General features: G+C 40.9%; 1 protein-coding gene across 1 annotated transcript in view; it reads left to right on the top strand.

Moving 5' to 3' along the window:
• Positions 1–20,704, top strand: part of PIK3R4 (phosphoinositide-3-kinase regulatory subunit 4) — a 67,321-nt gene that overhangs the window by 35,920 nt on the left and 10,697 nt on the right. The window contains exons 10-15 of the mRNA XM_074195791.1: positions 902–1,103; positions 3,692–3,891; positions 5,844–6,054; positions 11,888–12,053; positions 15,090–15,254; positions 16,436–16,647. Coding sequence (XP_074051892.1) covers positions 902–1,103; positions 3,692–3,891; positions 5,844–6,054; positions 11,888–12,053; positions 15,090–15,254; positions 16,436–16,647 — 1,156 coding nt within the window. The remainder of the gene's footprint in view (positions 1–901; positions 1,104–3,691; positions 3,892–5,843; positions 6,055–11,887; positions 12,054–15,089; positions 15,255–16,435; positions 16,648–20,704) is intronic.

Here is a 20,704-nt window from a genome sequence, read left to right as displayed (position 1 = left end):
GTGGCCATTTGATTCACATTAGTAGTTTTAAAACTGTTTAATCCTTTGATGTCATTGACCATTTCAGAGGCATTCTTTGTGATTTTTATTTTTCATGAGAATTAAAAAATAAAGTTTTATTATAAAATTATATTTATGCTATAAAATTAGTACTGTAAACATTAATTTTTAATGTTATAACATTAACATTACAAATTTCATGAGAATATGGAGACCAAAATGTTTTCATTCCTTTACAAAGGAACGGTGCCCTATTTTGGCAAATTAGAAGCTACAGATCAATGGTTTTGAGAATAAATGAAACCAGCACTGTAAGGAGGAAAATATGTGGCCACACGCCCATCTCTAGAGCACTGAAGCATTGATTGATTTTTTTTGTTCAGCTTTGTGATTTATTGCTGCCCATTGAATCAGAGGTCCACTAAATAGAGCTTGCTTTTGTTCTACCATGTATGTGTGTGTGTGTTTGGGAGCAACGTTTCTTTCAACTCCCAAGTGGTGATCATTTCATCTGTTGACTTATTTATCTTCTAGATTCTATCACCATATCTCATTTATACTGGCACTTCAAATTGGTTGAGTTGAATTTGACTTTTCATGATTTTATTGTTCACTTAGCAAGCAAAATGACTTGTTTATAGACAGACTGTAAGTTACGTTGTTTGAAACTGTTTTTCTCAAGTCAGTAAAGCAGAACCATGAGCTAATTTGCTTCTGTCCTTAGCTTACTCTTGCTCTTTTTCCTCAGAACAATTTGAAAAAAAGGCTCAATGGGTCATTTTGGTATCTTAATGATGTTCTCAGCCAAATGAGATTTGTCTCGTGGTTGGGGGATGGTGTACCTCTCTATATAGTGGTTCTTATGAAAACAACTAAGATCAGTATTTGTTTATTATTGTAGGGAATGACTGAGGAGGAAGAAGACAAGCTTTTAGCCCTGAAGGACTTCATGATGAAATCCAACAAAGCTAAGGCCAATATAGTGGACCAGAGTCATCTGCATGATAGCAGCCAGAAAGGAGTCATTGATTTGGCTGCCCTTGGCATAACTGGGAGGCAAGTTGATCTAGTTAAAACCCGACAGGAGCCCGAGGACAAACGAGGTTAGTGCCTCTTCTTTTTTTTATTTTTTATTTGCCCAGTACATTTTTGTCACGGGCACTTTAACACAACTGGTTTCAGCAAATTAGTACTAATAAAAAAAAAGCCACACATTCACATATGAATTCGTCAAAAATTTAATGTTCACAGAAAGTGAAATAATTTGATTATTTGCTTCCTTACTTCATAGTATGGACTGTGGGCTTGGAATTCATGCTTCAGGCCAGTACTTACATGCATCTGTGATTTTATTAGTTTGGGTATTCTCTCTGCTGGCACAGATCATAGCTCATCCATACCTTCTCTTCGTTTGGGATTCTTGTTCAAAGTCTCACATAAAAATGAGTGACCTACTGTGTCTTTTAAGGTCTCATGCATACTCAGAAATGCATTTCTCTGTAGCCTTTGGATTGCCTATAGTTTTGACATTTCAGAAATTGTGTCATTTTGTAACTTGTTGCTATATGACATTACTGAGGAAATAATGTTATATTTTTAAAAGATTTGATGGTATTGGAAATAAATAGTGGAAAGGGAGGCAAAAATTTCAGCTTTGTCTTCAAATTCAGTAAATGTATCTATCTACTTATAAGTATCTAAAATGTGTGTGTGTGTGTGTGTGTGTAGCTTGTCTATATCTTTCTCCCTAAAATCTATCCATGATTTATCCAACTGGTAGTATGAGTGGGGAGATAGCAGCTGCCCAGCCCCTTGAGAGATTGGAGAAGGGGATGCACTGGAGGATCCCCTGCAGTGAACCCTTAGTGTAAGCTAAGAATATTAAGTGACCAAGATGAGGGGAGAATTCTATCCAGGCATGAGGTGGGAGCCTTTGTGGAGCTGGAAGATGGAACCTTGAAGTTGCAGCACATTTGGTAGACCAATCTCTGGAGTTTAGTGAGAAGTTGAGTACCAAAGAAAACAGGAAGTTTTAAATACATTAGTGTGAAATGTTCCTTTGCTTTAGAAGCACGCCTTCCATTTGCCGAGGATTTCTCAGTTAACAAAGTGCATTCACTTTCACCCACCACAGTTATTTGTAGCCATGCCCACCCCAGCGCAGTGCTGGCCCAGGCCCTGAGATGCAGTGGCCTTGCTTGAAGTCTCTGCAGTTAGCCATAAATAGAGCTTGGACTCCTGTCTCTGCTCCGTGGGTGTTCTTCTTCTGGTATTCTTGTCTATCTCTAGAAATAGAAGAAAAAGGCAAGAAACAAAGGGACCTTCTACTCCTTGGACATTACTGAGCTCAGGGGATAGAAAAACTTATTGTGTGATTAGGTTGAACCCTGCGGACCTGGTCTTGTCTTTGTTCTTGACTCTTTCTGCAAATGTTCGATTAATGTCAAAGAATGCCTTCTACTTTACTCCAAGGACCAGCTTTTGAAGGTTGTGTGGTAGCTGTAGATTCAGGACTTAGCTGCACTGAGAATGCTGGTGGGTTATTCTATATCAGTGTGTGGACTCAGGTGTCCCTTTCTGTTTGAGTTTGACCCCTGGTCCAGTCCAGCCCTCCTGTTTTAAATAAGAGACCATTGCTGCCCAGAGAGGCAACTTCTCCAGGGTGACACCAAGGACAATCCCCTGGATTGGGGCCCAGGACTTACTGCTGAGCCCAGATCCAGCCCCATTTTTTCCCCCCACATGATGGAGTGGAAGGAGCAGCATGTTTGGAGTCAGGAAGACCTGGGTTATAACCTTGCTTTTGCTACATCCTCCTGAATATGTCACCCTGGTGTCTGAAATTGGGTGGGGAGTGCTCACCCTGATGGACCCTAGCTCCAGGGGTCTGAACATAGGAAGTCCCATTTACAAAATGCTATAAAATTTGCAGTCTTTTCTTGCCACACTCTTTTGAAGCAGTGGCTCCAAGAATCACTTCTTCATTTTGTTGAAAATTACATAGACATTTAGCCACTTGACTCCTGACTTCCCTGAACCATATTGCAGACCTTGGTCTCCTCCTTCCCATTTTAGTACTTTTTTCACTACACAATATTGCTCATTATTTAAAAAGACTTTGATTTCCATCTGCTGTCAGAAGGCATATGTATGGGGATAGATTTCACCCCTCTTACTAGTTTGATTTCCTGATAAGGGATGCTAGGACCCTGGCCCAATTATTTAGAAGTTAAATAAGACATTAAAGAGAACATGCGTTTTTGAAAATGGCAACTGCTGTCTATTCTGATCCAGTTCTTGAGGTCCACCTAGCTTAGGGATGGATGAAGAGAGAGGGAAGGAAGAAGCCAGTGGTTTCTGCTGACTAGACAAGCATCCTGTCTTCCCTATTCCTTGGCCTCGTTTCAGGTCTGATTCTAATTGGCCCCTGAGCTCTTGGAAGTCACCAGGGCCATTGCTCACAACTGTTCCCATCTGTCTTGGCCTCCTTGGGGATCAGTTGAGAGATAATGAGTCAACTTCCAAGTAATTTTGAGATTCTAGAGAAGATACAGAAAACAGTATTATTGTTTAATAACTTGACTACTTAGCATGTTGTTGTATCACCACCTGAATGATTTCAGAGCTTGTATGCTTTTAAAAATCTATACATACCTATATTCTGTAAGAGTCTCTGGATGTATTTCTATAGCTAGAAAACATGTGAAACAGGATTCAAATGTCAATGAGGAATGGAAGAGTATGTTTGGGTCACTGGAACCAGCTCACATCCCCCAGGCCCTTCCTAAAGGGCATGGGCCATCAAGTGATCAGGAAACCACTCAGACGGGCAAACCTCTTCGTTCCGAGTCTTCAGCTGGCCTCGGGATAACCTTGTCATCCTCTCCACAGGTACTGTGAAAACATTTATGTGTTCTTCTACCCTTTTTTTGTCTAATAAGTCAAAATTAGACTCTACTGGAACTTCTTGGAATGTCATGACTTCTGATTATATATTGACTTAGAGGATCCAGATTAAGGAGTTTGTAGGTAATTGGGAACCACAGAATGTTTTTGAGCAATACAATAAAATCAACAGATCTGCTCCCTGTAAAGATTCTGCTTTTAGTTTTGTCGAGGGCAGATCAGAGGGACCAGGTAGGCTGCCATTATGAGGTGCCTCTTTGAGCGGAAAGAGGTGGATACAAGAAAGGCTGTGTGAGTAGAATCACCACAACTGTGAGATTGTTTTATTATGTCAGTGAAGAAGTCATCACTGAGATTTGGAACCGAGTGACTGGTTCATACGGAAATAGATAGTCACGAAGACTTGAGTTTAAATCCTGCCTTAGACACTTTCTGGATATTACTGAACCTCTCTTTGTCTCAGGGTCCTCACCTGAGGGTGAGAGCCCTCCTTCATTGGGTTGTCATGGGGCTCAAATGAGATAATCTTTGTAATGTTTATTAGCATAGTGCCCAACTTGTAGCAGATGTTGCTTTAGTGCTTGTTTCATTGACTCCCCAGGAGGTTAGTGATGCCCTTCCCTGAGACAGGCATGTTGGGAAAAAGAGCAGGTGGAGCAGGGTAGGAGTAATGATTTCTGTTTTGAATATGTTGGGTTTCTCCTGCCAGCAGCACACCCAGAAAGAGACATCTAGTAGGGTAGTGAAGTGTGCATGACAAACTTCCTGTGAACTGATGCAAAGAGAAATGAGCAGAACCAGGAAATCAATAGACAAAGAACAGTGACCACAAAAGGGAAATTGAATGTTTTAAATTAATAATTTTAATTAATAATTGTGCTTAATAATGCACAAGATTAGTCTTGATATGGGAAGATATCTTCTGTTCCACTCTTTTGCAGAGATTGAAATTCATGGATGTTGAACATTGCTTGCAATGACAGATTTTTCTCATTATGTTGATAACTTTGCTGAATTTTTTTTCCTCTTTTTTTTCCCTTTAAAAAACAACAACCTTGGGGCGGCTAGGTGGCACAGTGGATAGAGCACTGGCCCTGGAGTTAGGAGTACCTGAGTTCAAATCCAGCCTCAGACACTTAATAATGACCTAGCTGTGTGGCCTTGGGCAAGCCATTTAACCCCATTTGCCTTGCAAAAACCTTAAAAAAAACAACAACCTGGAGACAGCTAGGTGGCTCAGTGGATAGAGCACTGGCCTGAAGACAGGCAGACCTGTTCAAATCCGACCTCAGATGTTTAATAATTACCTAGCTATGTGACTTGAGCAAATCACTTAACCCCATTGCCTTGCAACACCCCCCCCCAAAAAAAACTAACCACCTTTGTTTTGAGGGATGGTTATTTGAGAGGAATTGGGGAAAGGAATACAGGGAAAGTTAGGTGATATAAAACAAAATAAAAATGAATTTAAAAAAACTAGCGTATGATTGGAATTTAGGAGAGAGATTAGGGTGGAGATTTAGATTTGGACATCATCTGCATAGTAATAATTCTTAAAATCCTAGTAACAGATAAGCTTAATTGAGAATTTCTTGTCCTAATGACAACACAGGTCTTTCCCCTCCAAATTAACATGTATAGAACTGGTTTCATTTGTTGTTTGTCCCTTACGAATTCACTTTGATTTGGATGTTTGTTTCAAGGATGCAAATTGCAACCTTACCATCCATTCCTGCCCATGTTGCACAGCCTTTTTCATAAATATACTGGGAGTGCGGAGGGGTCTGTTGTTGAGGTCTTGTCTTACTTTCTCTGATATCATGTAGATTCTGAAGCATGAATAATTTATTTCTAGAACCTTCTACATGAAAGTTTATAGACCTTTTCAGTATCTCAGTCATGCATAACCCAAATGTTGTTTTGTGCATGATTCCCAGGCTCCTGAAGCATCAGCCATCCAAACTAGGAAGCCTACTGGACAGGTGTTAAGCAGCACTGTTTTACCTTCCACCTACCAAATCCGGGTCACGACCTGTAAGACAGAACTTCAGCAACTGGTCCAGCAGAAACGAGAGCAATGTCATGCAGAAAGGATAGCCAAGCAGATGATGGAGAATGCAGAGTGGGAGAGCAAACCACCGCCGCCAGGTAAAATGGTCTGATCTCCACTGTTTTCTGCCCTGGGGGATCTTCCCAGCTTGGTGAAGGTGACCTTCATTCTTTACAGGGGAAATTGTTTTTAGAAGTGCCAAATAGGGGTGGCTGGGTGGCGCAGTGGACAGAGCACCGGCCCTGGAGTCAGGAGTACCTGAGTCCAAATCTGGCCTCAGACACTTAGTAATTACCTAGCTGTGTGGCCTTGGGCAAGCCATTCAACCCCATTGCCTTGCAAAAACATAAAAAAAAGTGCCAAACATACTGATATTATAGATGAGTTCTGAATTTTAACTTGGGAAATTGGTATTTTGGGCTCTACAAGTATGATCAGATACTGCTTTTAGATTTTTTTGGAATTTTTTTTTTCTTAGCTTTTTGCCCAAGGCCACACAGCTAGGTAATTACTAAGTGTCTGAGGTCAAATTTGAACTCAGGTACTCCTGACTCCAGGGCCGGTGCTCTGTCCACTGTGCCACCTAGCCACCCCTTGGAATATGTTTTTAACCTGAAAATAACCCTGAGAATAGATTGCATAAATCTGTATTTACCTGGATATATAAGGGGATGTGACCATTTGTGGATCCTTGAGTATGCCATTAGGAAAGAGGTGGAGCTTCAGACTTCTATGGTCAGCACTACTTCCAGATTCTGAAATTGCAGACTGGTGTGTCCTGGTGGTTCAGGAATGATAATCATCTCTCTGAATTTAGGCTGATGTTTGTAATGTCAATTTTGTGATCCCTTACTTTAGAATCAGACATAACTCATTTTGAACTAATAGTCAATTCATTATTTAATGGTCTCTCTTGATGAAGGTCCTTTTATACTTAGCCAGACTTAAGGATTTCATTTATTCAGCAAGCAAATCTGTCCAATTTTGAGGTTCAAGAAGTATGCCACTGCAGCTTGCTTTTATAATTTACTTCTTTGAGTGCTTCCATGGAAATATTAAGTTGTTTTTTCTTGCTTGAGGGGCTTGTTCAATGTATACTGCAGATTGTCTTCACTTGGAGATTCTGATTGCTTATTTAAACCTAGCACATTCTGCATGCAGAGCAAATCCTGCTCCTCGTTTTCAAATTATAAGCCAAGAACTCCTGGGGGTGGAGGGGATTGGTTTATTCTTGACTTGGTTATAACCCTGTTTCTCATAGTTAGCCAGTGTTGGCAGAAATCCCTATTTTTCTCTTGGTTTGTTGTTTTTTTAAATGCTCTAAAAATGTCATCTTTATGATGTAATTAGCCCCCAAAGTTGGCTCCCATTGCACTCAGATCTTCATCATGGCTCTATTTTTGTAGCCTGTTTCATATAGATTCCTTAATGCCATCTCTACCAAGATAGCATCACTTTGAGGAAGCAAATTCACTAGTTTCTACAAAGAAGCCTGAAACTATTTCCCCTCTACTAGTCAGCAGGTACAAGTGTTCTGTTGTCTTGAGAAAAGGCAAAAATTTCACTGTACTCTGAGTTTTTTTTGGAAAGCATCTTACTTACTTCTAGAGTATCCTAATCTTTCATTCAGCAAAACATTGTCACATTTCTTGCAAAAGCTTGCTTGGCTAGGCTCTTGAGCATACAAAGATAGATAACTATTAGGTTGTTTTTGAGTTGTATCTGATTCTTTATGATCTCATTTGGGGCTTTCTTGGCAGAGATAGTGGAGTGGTTTGTCATTTCCTTCTCCAGCTGATTTTACAGATGAGGAAACTGAGGCAGATGAGGAAAAGTGCCTTGCCCAAGGTCCTAGAGCTAGGAAGTGACTAAAGCCAGATTTGATTCAGAAAGGAGTCTTACTGACTTCAGGCCCTGTGGCACCACTAGGTGCTCAACCTCCTATCATAATTCAATGATCCTGCATTTCAGTAGATCGATTCTGGCTTTAGAGATCACGAAGAACTTGAAAGAAATTCCTTGTCATGTTACATCTTGTACCTATGGTAGGTTCTAGAACGACTCTCCCCACTATGCCATCTTGCTGCCACAGAAGGTGAAAGACGTCATGGGCCTTCCTGAGAGTCATTTGTTTTGTAATCATGGGTATCCACTGACATCCACTAAGATCTTAGGGGCCATTACCTGTAGCCTTCTCAGTGAGTCCAACTCACTACAACTCCACATTCTTCCTCATCTTGTCCTTTATTCCCTCAAATCTGCTCATTTTCCAGTTAGGGAGCTCAACTAAGAGTAACAGCAATAGGAGTAAATGACTAAGTAGATAAATAAAGAGAATGCTCATTAATGAGATTAATAAGAGATAAAAATGATGATAATAAACAGACAAATAGATAAAGATGATGATGGTCTTCCTCTGTCAACTTCTTTATTCACCTTCAACTGCACACAAGGAATTTTTTTCTTTTTATGTTTTTGCAAGGCAAATGGGGTTAAGTGGCTTGCCCAAGGCCACACAGCTAGGTAATTATTAAGTGTCTGAGACCGGATTTGAACCCAGGTACTCCTGACTCCAAGGCTGGTGCTTTATCTATTACGCCACCCCAGAAATTTTCATACCTTTGATCTTTCCATCAACTGCAAGTCTTCTGCTTCTGCTTCAACATTCGAAAACTCTACAATTCTTTTATCCTTCCATCTTTTCCTATGTCTAACTACTCTTACACCTTGTCCTCATTCTCATTGTGACCTCTGATCCCTTTCCTCTTCAGAGTTTTCCCAGGCTAGCACCCTTCCCTGACCATACTCTATTCCTTTTTGAGTCTCAGCTCTGCACTGTGCCTTCTCCTCTAATGTCCCTTCTTTCTTTGTCCTGCTTGTATTGCTTAAGCCCTGCCAAATCCCAAACTTAGAGTATGCCTAACACTCACCTTTGTTCATGCTCATATGGGGCCAAATGTGGCTGCAAGAAATAATGAAACTGCTCCCTGGGTCCACTCACATTTGTGAGCTAATTTTAATTGAGCCCTTACTGCAACAAGAGGATCTTGCTTCCCCCTTAATTGATTGCCTTTCTTACTCCCCAAAGCAACTATTCCAAACATTTTCTCTTCTTCTTAAACCTTTCATGGCACCGTCTCTCTTGAACTGCTCAAAAAATATTGTCTGTTCACTGGAAGGTTTTTCTTGTCTCACATCCCCCTGATAATCTTTGCCACTATCTCCTCCTTTAGAACCATCTCTTCATCAGAGATGGTCCTTCTCTTTGCAAGACCAGCTTCCTTACATAAACCCTTGGGCCTGTCTCCTCCTGTTTTCTCTAGCATCTTGTTCCCTCTGTTATCTCTAAACTTCAGGCTCTCCCTATTTATTAATTCCTTCCCTAAGACCTGTAATCATAGCCAAGTCCCTTCAGTCCTTTAAAAAAAAAAATCACTAGATTCTACCATTCCTCTGCCTTTCTCTTAGAACTCCCTTCTTTGCTTGAAAAAGTTGTCCAGAACCAGTTCTTCCACTTCTACTTCCTCTGCTCATCTTTCTAAAATGTCTGCAATCTGACTTCAGCCTTATCTCTCATCAGAATTTATTTCTTTCAAAGTCACCAGTGACTTAGCCTCAAATCTCATTTGCTGTTCTCAATTCTATCCTTCTTGATCTCTGCATCTTTGGCACTTTTGATCACCTTCTCCCTTCTGGGTTTTGGTGGCACTGCTCCCTTATGTTTTTCTTCTTCCTCACCCAACCATTCCCTAGTCTGCCTTGTTAATCTTTTATCTGTGTTACACTCACTAACTCTGTTGGTGTCCCCTAAGGCTCTGTTCCAGACACTTGTTGATCTTTGCTCTCCTTTGGGGACTTCATCAACTTCCATTGATAGAATTGATGTCATTTCTTTATTTTTTTATTTTTATTATTTTTTTATTTTTTGCAAGGCCATGGGGTTAAGTGGCTTGCCCAAGGCCACACAGCTAGGTAATTTTTAAGTGTCTGAGACCAGATTTGAACCCAGGTCCTCCTGATTCCAGGGCCGGTGCTCTATCCACTGCACCACCTAGCCGCCCCTGTCATTTCTATTTTGATGACTCTCAGATCTTCATATCCAGCCTGAACCTCAGGATCTCCAAGCCTGTATCACAGACTGGCAGTTAGGCCTTCCATTGTGAATATTTTTTATACATCCTAAATGAATGAATGAATGAAAAAAAACTTATTAAGTGCAATACAGCAGACCAAGTGCTGGTGCAAATAGAAAAGCAAGACTGCTCTTACTTTCAAGGAACTTGCATTCTTGAGATGGTAGACATTTATGCTGTCAATCAGATGGAAAGGCTAAGTGGTGCTGAGGATGCAGCTGTTAGTGTGTTTTTAATTCCATTTTCATTGGTCAAGCTATATCTGTTCCAAGGACTTTTGTGACTAAAGCTTTTGTTTTTGGATCTTCAGTGGCTATGTCTACTGAAGAAGTAGGACTGGATGTAACATCTGCAGGGATGATAGCCAGACTGTGTCTCCACAGAGGAAACTCAGCAAGTCCAAAACAATTAATTTCTCATCCTGAAGAGAGATCCTCAACTTTTTCCCCTTGTTCACTTCATATATCTTATCAGCACCCGCGCCCTGTCATTTCTTTTTCATTATCAAATCCCATCTGTGTCCCTTTCTCTTTGCTCTCATGGCCACAATCCTGGTCCAGGCCTCTGAAGACTGGCCTGGACGTTGGCAGCAGTCTTTTAATTGGCCTCCTGCCTTAGTCTTTTCCTATCCTAGTTTATTCTCCACAGGATAGCTGCTGAAGTGCAGGTCTATTCATGTAACCAACCCCTATTAGTAAGTTCCAGTGACTTCTTTGTACCTCCAGAGTCAAAGATAAAATTCTCTGATTGGCATTTAAAAAACAAGTTCCTGCATTGAGCCATATCTAAAAATTTGTGCCTAGTTTTGCTTCTTGAGGCTATCACTGCTCTGTTAGGCAATGAGGAGCTTGTTTGATTATTAATGTTCCAAAATCATGGTTGGTAGTTACATCGGTTACAGTTCTTAAGTCTTTCTGAGTTAACTTTACAGAGTTGTTATTTTATATATTGTTCTGATTATCCTCCCTCCTCTCTGCACCAGTTTCATACAGGTCTTCTCAGTTTTCTCTGAAATCATCACTTTTATCACTTCTTATGACACAATCATTTTCATTTCATTGTATACTGTAATTTGCTTAGCCTTTCTGCAATTGATGGGCACTCCCTTAGTTTCCATTTAAAGTTTTTAAGAGGGGTCTCTTTCTATATTTTCCATCTTCTTGTGCATCACTTGTCTCTATGTCCTCTACAGTCTGTGCACATGGATCTATGTGCTGTTCCTTAGATGGGATGGTCTGTTGACTGGCCTAGGTCTCTATATTGGCTTTCCCTAAGATCTGGATGGATTCTTCATATTGGTCACATAGAGTCACCGGGTTTTTTTTTCAGTATTCCTCCTAAGCTCCATCCTCTGAGGTTGCCATTTCTTGTTTCCCTTCAATGATAAAGCTTTCTTTAAGATTACATTTTATCTAGTTATGTATGTACATTGTTGCCTCCCCTTTTAAAAGGAAAAGTCTTAGAGGGCAGGAAGAGTTTTGCTTTTCTTTTGAATAAAATCTTGTTGATTGATTGATTTGACCAATGATAATAAGTATGTTAAACCTAATGATGAGAGGCACCCCTGTCATTTCTATTTTGATAACTCTGATATCTTCCTGGAATCCAGCCTGAACCCTAGGATCTCCAAGCCTGTATCACAGACTGGCGGTTAGGCCTTCCATTGTGAATATTTTTTATACATCCTAAATGAATGAATGAATGAAAAAAAAACTTATTAAGTGCAATACAGCAGATTAGAGATGTCTCTCTAAACTCACAGTTGTAATGCACATAAATCTCATATCCATTTCCTTAGGGTGGCGTCCCAAAGGCCTGCTGGTCGCACACCTTCATGAGCACAAGTCTGCAGTGAACCGCATCCGAGTCTCTGATGAGCATTCTCTCTTTGCAACATGTTCAAATGATGGCACAGTAAAAATCTGGAACAGTCAGAAAATGGAAGGGAAAACTACGACCACCAGGTAAGGTACAGAAAGTCTCCCTAACGCGAAATAGGGACTGAACCTAAAAATCATGTTTTTGTTAGAGACTGCTTCAGTTTCCTCATATGTTAAATATCAGGTGATCTCTAAGGTTCCTTCCCATTCTGGGATTCTCCAGCTCAGATCTTCCTAATTTAATTCTCTTTATTTATGTCTCTCTTTCTTGTCCTATCTTAAGGAGTATGTCATGATTGATGGTTGATGTGGGCCTTTGTATGAGAGAGAGAGAGAGAGAGAGAGAGAGAGAGAGAGAGAGAGAGAGACAATGTCTCTGTGTGTGTGTGTGTGTGTGTGTGTGTGTGTGTGTGCGTGTGTGTGTGTGTGTGTACCCATTTTCATCCCCCATCCCCACACACCATCTTCCTGAGCATTTATGTCTGTATAGAAAAATCCCAAATGACATTTTGTCCAGTTTGTCCCTTAGGAGGTGATTTTGTAACCTACTTTTGTCATTCTTGGTTCAAACTCTTCAGATATTTAATATACTCTGTGACTAGGCAAGTAAATCATTGTACCTCAGTGTTTTTCATCTGTAAAATAGGGCCATATGGGCTTCTTGTGAGGATCAAATGAAGTGAAGTCATGTATGGAAAGGGCTTGAAAAAACTTAAATTGCTTACATTTAAACTTTTATTGTGATGGGAGCAGAAGAGAGAATGTTTGGTCAGTGTGACTGAGAAAACTAAAGGAACTCTGAACATTTTATCAAGTACCTGCTTTGGACCAGGCCCTGTCCTCAGTGTTAGGGATATGGCTCCTGCCCTCAGGGAGCTTCCTATTGACTAGGAGAGAAAGCCTGTGAGTCATCATGTGCAAACAGAATTGACCCAGGGAAGGTGAAAGGCAATCATAGAACCTCAGAAAAGGCCACTTGTGAAAGAACATTCAGCATCTAGACTCCGAAGTCTAAAGAGATGGGCTCCATCAAGCAGATCTGAAAGAGTGCCTCCCAATGTCTAGTTACATGGTCTGAAGCTAAGAGAATGAAACTGCTGCACTGGACAGGTGGGACCCCAGAGATCACTACTTAAACAGCAAGTGGGATCCAGTCTTTCTTGGAGCACTTCTTGATTTGTTTGACTTGTTATAATTCATTAAGATAAATATATCTCCTAATATTTTGTAGTAATGGGTAAGTTGCAGAGTATAAGGCAAAAAGTCTCTTCTCTAATTAAATATCGACACATAGTTGTTTTTTTTTACTAACTGAATAATTCAGACTACTGTTGTAGAGTTAGAAGAAGGAGGTTGAGATCATTATTGCCATTAGGTGAAAGGGAAGGGTAGGAGTGAGGTTTTGAGGGAGAGGTGGAGTATTGAAGGAACAGAAAACGGTGGGAGTGGAGAAGTAGAGGCAGCATATTCAGCCAACAGTGTGGCCAGAGAAGTATATTTATTCATGTGGGGAATAAAGGAGAAAAAGGTTAGAAAAGTTATTTTTGCTAGTTAGTGAAAGTTATCAAATGCTGGAATAAGGAGTTTGGATTTTTACCTTCAGGTATTGGAAATTCTTTTATTTTTTAAACATGGGAGTGACCAATGAAAGTAAAAGTAATCTATAATTAGTAATCAGAATGGTTGGAAACTTAAGACCTTGTTTTCCTTCTAATCTCGAGTCTCACCTCCACCTCTAGCAAGGATTTGTACTGTCCACCTCTCCCTTCCCTCCTTTCCCTAATAGTGGCTATGTACTTCTTTTGCCTTGGACAGTACCATAATAGAGCAATTGGAGCTGTAGAACAGATTAGTTTTCTATGAAAGGCCAGTATGGAGAAGCAAAAACTAAAGGATGAAAACCTGAGTCTTGGGAAACCAGTTAAGGAGTGGAAGAAGAATGAAAGGCCAGAAAAGAAGTCAAAAAGAAATGTCCCTCCTGAGATGTGGAGTTGGGGGGCAACCTGTGCTCCTCATGGAGGCAAAGTAAAGACGCTAATTGAGGAAAGAAGTGAAAGGAACTAGACAAAGGGAAGGCTTGAAGGAGTGACCTGTAGGAGGGAGGTGGGGAATGGGGCCATGGGATGGGGGAGGGAGGCCTTTTCTTCTGAGGGTGACAAGAGTAAGATGGACCTTGTTCCCTCCCTTTTCATGGAAGAATGAGCAGCTCATCCAGTCTCCTCCTATGGAGTGAACAATTGGTCCAAAGTGAATCACTTAGGGAGACAATGCCAGAGCCACCTGGATATTCTGCTCTTAGTATATCCTAGTGTGCTCTGTGGACCACGGGCAGCTAGGTGGGGACAGTGGTTCGCACCTGGGCCTGTTTGCAAATCCAGCCTCAATCACTTATGGGCTAGGTGACCCTGAACAAGTCACTCCACCTATCTGCCTCAATTTCCTCATCTACAGTATAGGGGATAATGATAGCAGTTGCCTCTCAGGGTGTGGAAGGCTCAGATGAGATGATAATTATAAAATGATTATCATGGTTCCTGGCTTGCTGTGTGTGTATTTGTGTCTGTGTGTGTATATATGTGGTTGCCATAGAATGTTTGTTATTTTTGTTAATATTCCCAGCATGAAACCTTGTACTTTGCAGTGATTGTTGATTAAAGGAATGGAGAAAGGATGAATAGAAAAAAGGAAAAAGTGTTTATAAATTGTTTACTGTGTACCAGTATTGCAATCTCTGCCCACAAGAAACCTGAAACAATATGAACCAAGGAGCAGTAGCTACGGATGTTTTTTTGGTTTGGAGATTGAAACCTAGGGAGTAGACCCACCTCTCCAGCAGTAGTGGCAGCTCTTGGTGTTCACAAGCTGGGAGACTAAAGGGGGTAAGGTGCTGGCTGGGAGTCATGAAGATGGCCAGAAGGATGAAGAAAGTCTGTGGTACTTGGTGTCTTCTGTCAAATTTAGTTAAGAAGAGCTTAGTATAAGTTAGAGACAAGTAGTGAAATTTGTTACCTTGTTTTTAATTTAGTAGGATTTGGTTTTTTTTCTGAGATAGGCTTTTGAGGTGAGGTTCTTAACCAGAAATCCATGAATTTGTAATTATAATAATAATTGTTATTATAGGTCAATTCTAACATACACACGTATTGGAGGACGTGTCAAGACACTCACGTTTTGCCAAGGATCCCATTACCTGGCCATTGCTTCTGATAATGGTGCCGTGCAGCTTCTTGGAATTGAGGCTTCTAAGTTACCTAAATCTCCCAAAATACATCCTCTTCAAAGCAGGTATATTTCTCTCTTTACATTTCTGCTAAGAAGAGTTCTTTAGTAACTCTGGTGTAACACTCCTTCCACCCTCTTTGGCTTAGCTTGGATTAGGAGACTTTGGCTTTAACAAAAGTTGCTTATATATTGAACAATTGGTGATCTCATTGGTATGGGTATCACTAGATTCTACAAGTCAAAAGGGTTAACTTTGATCACATTCATATTTCACCAGGAACAGAAGTTAGGGAAGTTCTGAAGTAGTCTTTTCTCCCAGGGTATCCAATTATTGGCAAGTTTAAATGGAAAGAAGCCCTTTCTTTATAACTTTCATCTATGACCCTTCATGGCTAACCTCTCCCCTTCAGCCTTTTTTCCTCCATCTCCACTTGTTTTAGCCAGAGCCATTTGGATTCTCTCCCATTTTCCCATCATTTTGATTCTCCTTCGGACATGCTCTATTCATTTGCTTGCTAAAGTGTCTCTTCTTCTTTCTCCCTTTGTCCTCCCCCTAACACAATTAGTCCAGATGTTTGATGAAGGATGTTGGGTAGAGCAGAACAGTTGAAGTTCAGGGCACTGTCAGGCTTGTTGGACTCAAAAGATGAAATGAGACAGTTTCACATTTTAGTAGTGGAGTTTAGACATAAAACACAAATACAGCTTAGGAGAGATCTAAATAGAATGATATTAAGATGGGAGTGGGCTGGGGGGTTAAGCAGTACCACATAATAATGCCTGAGACCTAAGGGAAAAGTTTTTAGGTTTGGAGGGGCAATGAAGCAGAGACCCAGAATTAGTCCAGTCTTGGTGAAATAAAAAGAATTGTTTTTATTAGTGAAAACTCTTCAAGTGGTATGTGTCTTCTAACTCTTGGTATATAGCCAAAGTAGATGATGGGAAAGTAAATGGATCATTTAATGTAATTACTTTTTTTTAAATGACTGCTTTTTCTGTTTGAGATTTATCCTCCACCCTTTTCTGAAAGATCTTGAAGCATATTATAGAGTAAACATTGTAACATAAGCAAACTTCATGGAATAGCTGCTTTTAGGTAGGTACCAGGCCCTCAGGATAGGTATTGGATGACATAGTGATGATGTGATGATATAACTTGCATTTTCTGACCATAGCAGGAAGCATCCACCTTTCTCCGCAGATGAAAACTGTTGGTAGAAATTCCTGTTGTTTTGTGTCTCTAGGTTTTTAGACCAGAGGGAGGATGGGTGTGTTGTTGATATGCATCACTTCAACTCAGGGGCCCAGTTAGTTCTGGCCTATGCCACCGTCAACGGCTCCTTGGTTGGTTGGGACCTCAGGTCTTCAAGTAATGCATGGACACTGAAGCACGATTTGAAGTCAGGTCTCATTACCTCATTTGCTGTGGACATCCACCAGTGCTGGCTGTGTATAGGTAAGTGGAATTCCATCCTATTTTCATTGGAGTCAAAAAGTCAATAAATATTTATTCATTGCCTCCTGTGGTCTTTGACTTACTTGTCTGTCATCACAGAGGAAGGAAGTTACATGAATAATTACTACTTGGAATTAATCTCCAAACATAATTTAATCCATACCTTTTGACCTTACTTCCTAAGAACTTTTTATTCTTTTTTTAAAATTTTTTATTTAATATTTATTCTCATTTTGTACAAATAATGTTTTTATATACATTAATAAAATATTCTTGTTTAAGAGTAAACGAAATACCCCCTCCCTCATATATATATATATATATATATATATATATATATATATATATATATAGACTCGCTTGAGTGATAAAGGGGGAGAGAAAAATTAAAATAAAAAAATAATAGTAATAATTGTAGGTATGGCCAGGTTGCACAATGGACGGAGCACCAGCCCTAGAGCCATGAGCACCCAAGCCCACATCTGGCCCGTACACCCAACAATCACCCAGCTGTGTGACATGCTAGCCACCCGAACCCCACTGCCCTGCAAAAACCAAAAAAAAAAAAAAAAGAAAAAAAAGACCCAAAGTAAAATAAAATAGTAATAATAGTAGGGGTGGCTGAGTGGTGGACAGAGCACTGGCCTTTGAGCCAGGAGCACCTGGGTCCAAATCCAGCCTGAGACACCCACCAATCACCCTGCTGTGAGTCCCCAGGCAGGCCACCCAGCCCCATTTGCTCTGCACTCTCCCCCCCAAAAAAATAATAATAATAATAAAAAATGTGCTTGAGTCTTTGTTCCAACACCAACAACTCTGTCATGGGTGGATCGCATTCTTTATGATGAGTCCATCACAAAAGTTACTTCCATATTTTTCCACTGTTGCCATTGCTGATCCCTCCCTCCTTTCATATTTCTCCACTACCATGTACTATATTTTCTCTCTCCTTTCACTCTGACTCTGCTGTAGGGTAGCTGAGTGGCGCAGCAGACAGATCCCTGGTCCTGGGGCCAAGAGTCCCCGAGCCCCCCCCCCCCCCCCTTAGGTCTAGCATCCACCTGGCCCTATGGTCCTGGACAGGCCTTCCAATCCCAGCCCCTTGCAAGAAGTAAAACAGAAAATGTGTTATATCTGACCACTGTCCCCCCATGGTCCATCCTCTCCTCCATCACTCACATCCCCTGCCCCCCCACTTCTTACTCCAGATGTCTATACCCCATTGAGTATATATGCTGTTTCCTCTCCTAGCCACCTCTGATGAGAGTGAAGATTCCCTCATTCCCCCTTGCCTCCCCCCTTCCATATCATTGCAATAGCTCATTGTAATAAAGAAAAATCTTATTATATGAAATATCTTGGCCTATTCCCCCTCTCCTTTTTTTTTCTCCTATTACATTTCCCTTTTTTCTATTGACTCCATTTTTACACCATATTTTATCTTCAAATTCAGCTTTCTCCTGTGCTTCAACTATAAAAGCTCCCTCTACCTGCTCTATTAACTGAGAAGGTTCATATGAGTATTATCAGTGTCATTTTTCTATGCAGGAATACATGCAGTTCATCATTAAGTCCCTCATATTTCCCCCCATCTCCTCCAATCTCTATGCTTCACCTGAGTCCTGTATCTGAAGATCAAACCTTCTGTTCAGCTCTGGCCATTCCAAAAGGAACATTTGAAATTCCCCTGGTTCATTTAAAGTCCATCTTTTTCCCTGGAAGAGGACATTCAGCCTTGCTGGGTAGTTGATTCTTGACTGCATTCTAAGCTCTTTTGCCTTCTGGTATATTGTATTCCAAGCCCTATGAGCTTCCAATGTAGTTGCTGCTAAGTCCTGTGTGATCCTGACTGCAGCTCCACGATATTTGAACTGTGTCCTTCTGGCTGCTTGTAATATTTTCTCTTTGACTTGGGAGTTCTGGAATTTGGCTATAATATTCCTAGGGGTTGGTTTTTTGGAATCTCTTTCTCGGGGGGATTGGTGGATTCTTTCCATTTCTATTTTGCCTTCTGCTTCTAGAATATCAGGGAAATTTTCCTGTAGTAATTCTTTGAAAATGTTGTCAAGGCTTTTTTCCTGATCATGACTTTCAGGTATTCTAGTAATTTTTAAATTATTTTTCCTAAGTCTGTTTGTTTTCCTCAGAGAGTTTTCTTATCTCTTTTTCCATCTGGCCAATTTTGTTTTTTAAAGCATTCTTCTCCTCAATAACTTTTTGAACTGTTTTATCAATTTGACCTAAGCTGGTTTTTAGCATGCTATTTTCTTCAGCATTTTTTTGGATTTCCTTGACTAAGCTGCTGACTTCATTTTCATGTTTTTCCTGCATCTCATTTCTTTTCCCAGTTTTTCTTCCTACTCCCTCATTTGATTTTCAAAGTCTTTTTTGAGCTCTGTCATAGCCTGAGCCCAATTTCTGTTTTTCTTGGAGTCTTTAGATGCAGGAGCTTGTGCTTCCTCATCTTCAGACTGAGTGTTTTGATCCTTCTTGGGCTCACAGGCAAAATATTTCTCAGTGGTCTTCCTCTTGTTTCTCTGCATACTCATTTTCCCAGCCTTAGCCTGTTTTGGGGGTACTTCCTGAACTTTTGAGACACTCCCACAAGGGTCTCAGTGTGTGAGGCTCTGCCCTCCCTCCTGGTCTGTGAATGACCATATGCCCCCCTCTGCCACGGGGCCGAGGTGGGGGTGCCCTGTTGTTCTATTGGGGGGGGGGGGCTAGACTTCGATCAGGATCTGAAGGTGGTTAGAGCCCCAGAGTCCTGTTCCAGGGGCAGAGGACAGAGCTAGGCAGTCTCTCTTCACTCCCCTCCTTAAGGTTCAATGGGCTCATGACCTGGGGGCTACTTCTTACTGGCTCTGCCTGCTTTTGTTTCCTGGAGCTTCCCTGGCTGCTGTCTGTGTGCCCTGAGGGCTGGGCTTCACGTGCTCGCTCTGACAGAGGTTCCCCAATGTTCCCCCAATTTGTGCCCAGTGCTCCCCCAGGGTATAGCTCAGGAAACTGCCCCCGCTGCTGTGAGCGGTGGCTCCCAGCACCCTGGGGCTGCCTCCGGCAGGCTGAAGTTCTTTCGCTCTGGTGGGCCACCCCTCCGACCCCAGGGAGCAGAGCCTTTCTGCTTTTTTCCAGGTTACCTTGCGTAGGAGAACTGCCTCATTGGGTCCCTCTGTGGGTTCTGACTCTCGAAAATTTAGAGTCCTTAGCTTTTAAGTTTAATGAGAGAGCGCCTAAGACACGATCCTTTCTTGTCACCATCTTGGCTCCGCCTCCCCTATTATTTCTTTAGAAAGTCATGTTATTAACAGATTTTCTTTTGTTTTTTTAGCCTTTTGACTCATGGAATTACTAATAAGTAAACAAAAGGTCAGAAAATAGGCAGTGGGTAGAAAGAGAAACAGCAGCAGTTGAGATCCAGTGAATCCCACATCTTAGAAAAATCAGCCATTGCATAGTTACTGGAAGATTTTAGGAAGATTTAAATTGCGTTATTTTTTATAGAACTTCTTTTTTGAAAACTTGAATTTTTTTAATTATTGAATTTGGGCCATAAAAATTTTAACTTTTTACCAGGTTTTCTAAATAATGTTGTTCATGGAAAGGAGCATATTAAGTGGAAAGATGGCCATATTGGTAATTAGAGGACTAGAGTTTGGGCCTAGCTTTGTAGTTTACTGTCTGCTGTGATCTTTAATGAATCATTTCCCCTCCTGATTCTGTCATTTGTCCTTGTTTTAATGCATTGTGTAACAAGAAAGTTGTTCTTAACACTAATGACAATTCATCGGATTTCAAGGAAGGTCCTGGGGCCATGGGGAGACCCTTTTTGGAGGATCTACAGCAGCACATGGACAGGACTTGCTCCATCAGAATTTGGAGGAGTTGAGACTTAGGACAATGGAGGGACTGTCCACTTGATAAAATCATAGAACCAGTATAGAGCATTGTCATCCTGAGGATTGCATGTATCACTTGTCTTTTTAAGAAGTTCAAACTGTTGTACGGATTTCTCCATTTTAGTTTGAGATCTGATCCTTTTTCCCTCTTTATGAGGTAAACA

The sequence above is a fragment of the Macrotis lagotis genome, chromosome 7 (assembly GCF_037893015.1).
Source record: "Macrotis lagotis isolate mMagLag1 chromosome 7, bilby.v1.9.chrom.fasta, whole genome shotgun sequence".
NCBI classification, from domain to species: domain Eukaryota; kingdom Metazoa; phylum Chordata; class Mammalia; order Peramelemorphia; family Peramelidae; genus Macrotis; species Macrotis lagotis.
The sequence above is the reverse complement of the archived record's forward strand: the minus strand, read 5'-3'. Positions and strand labels throughout refer to the sequence as shown.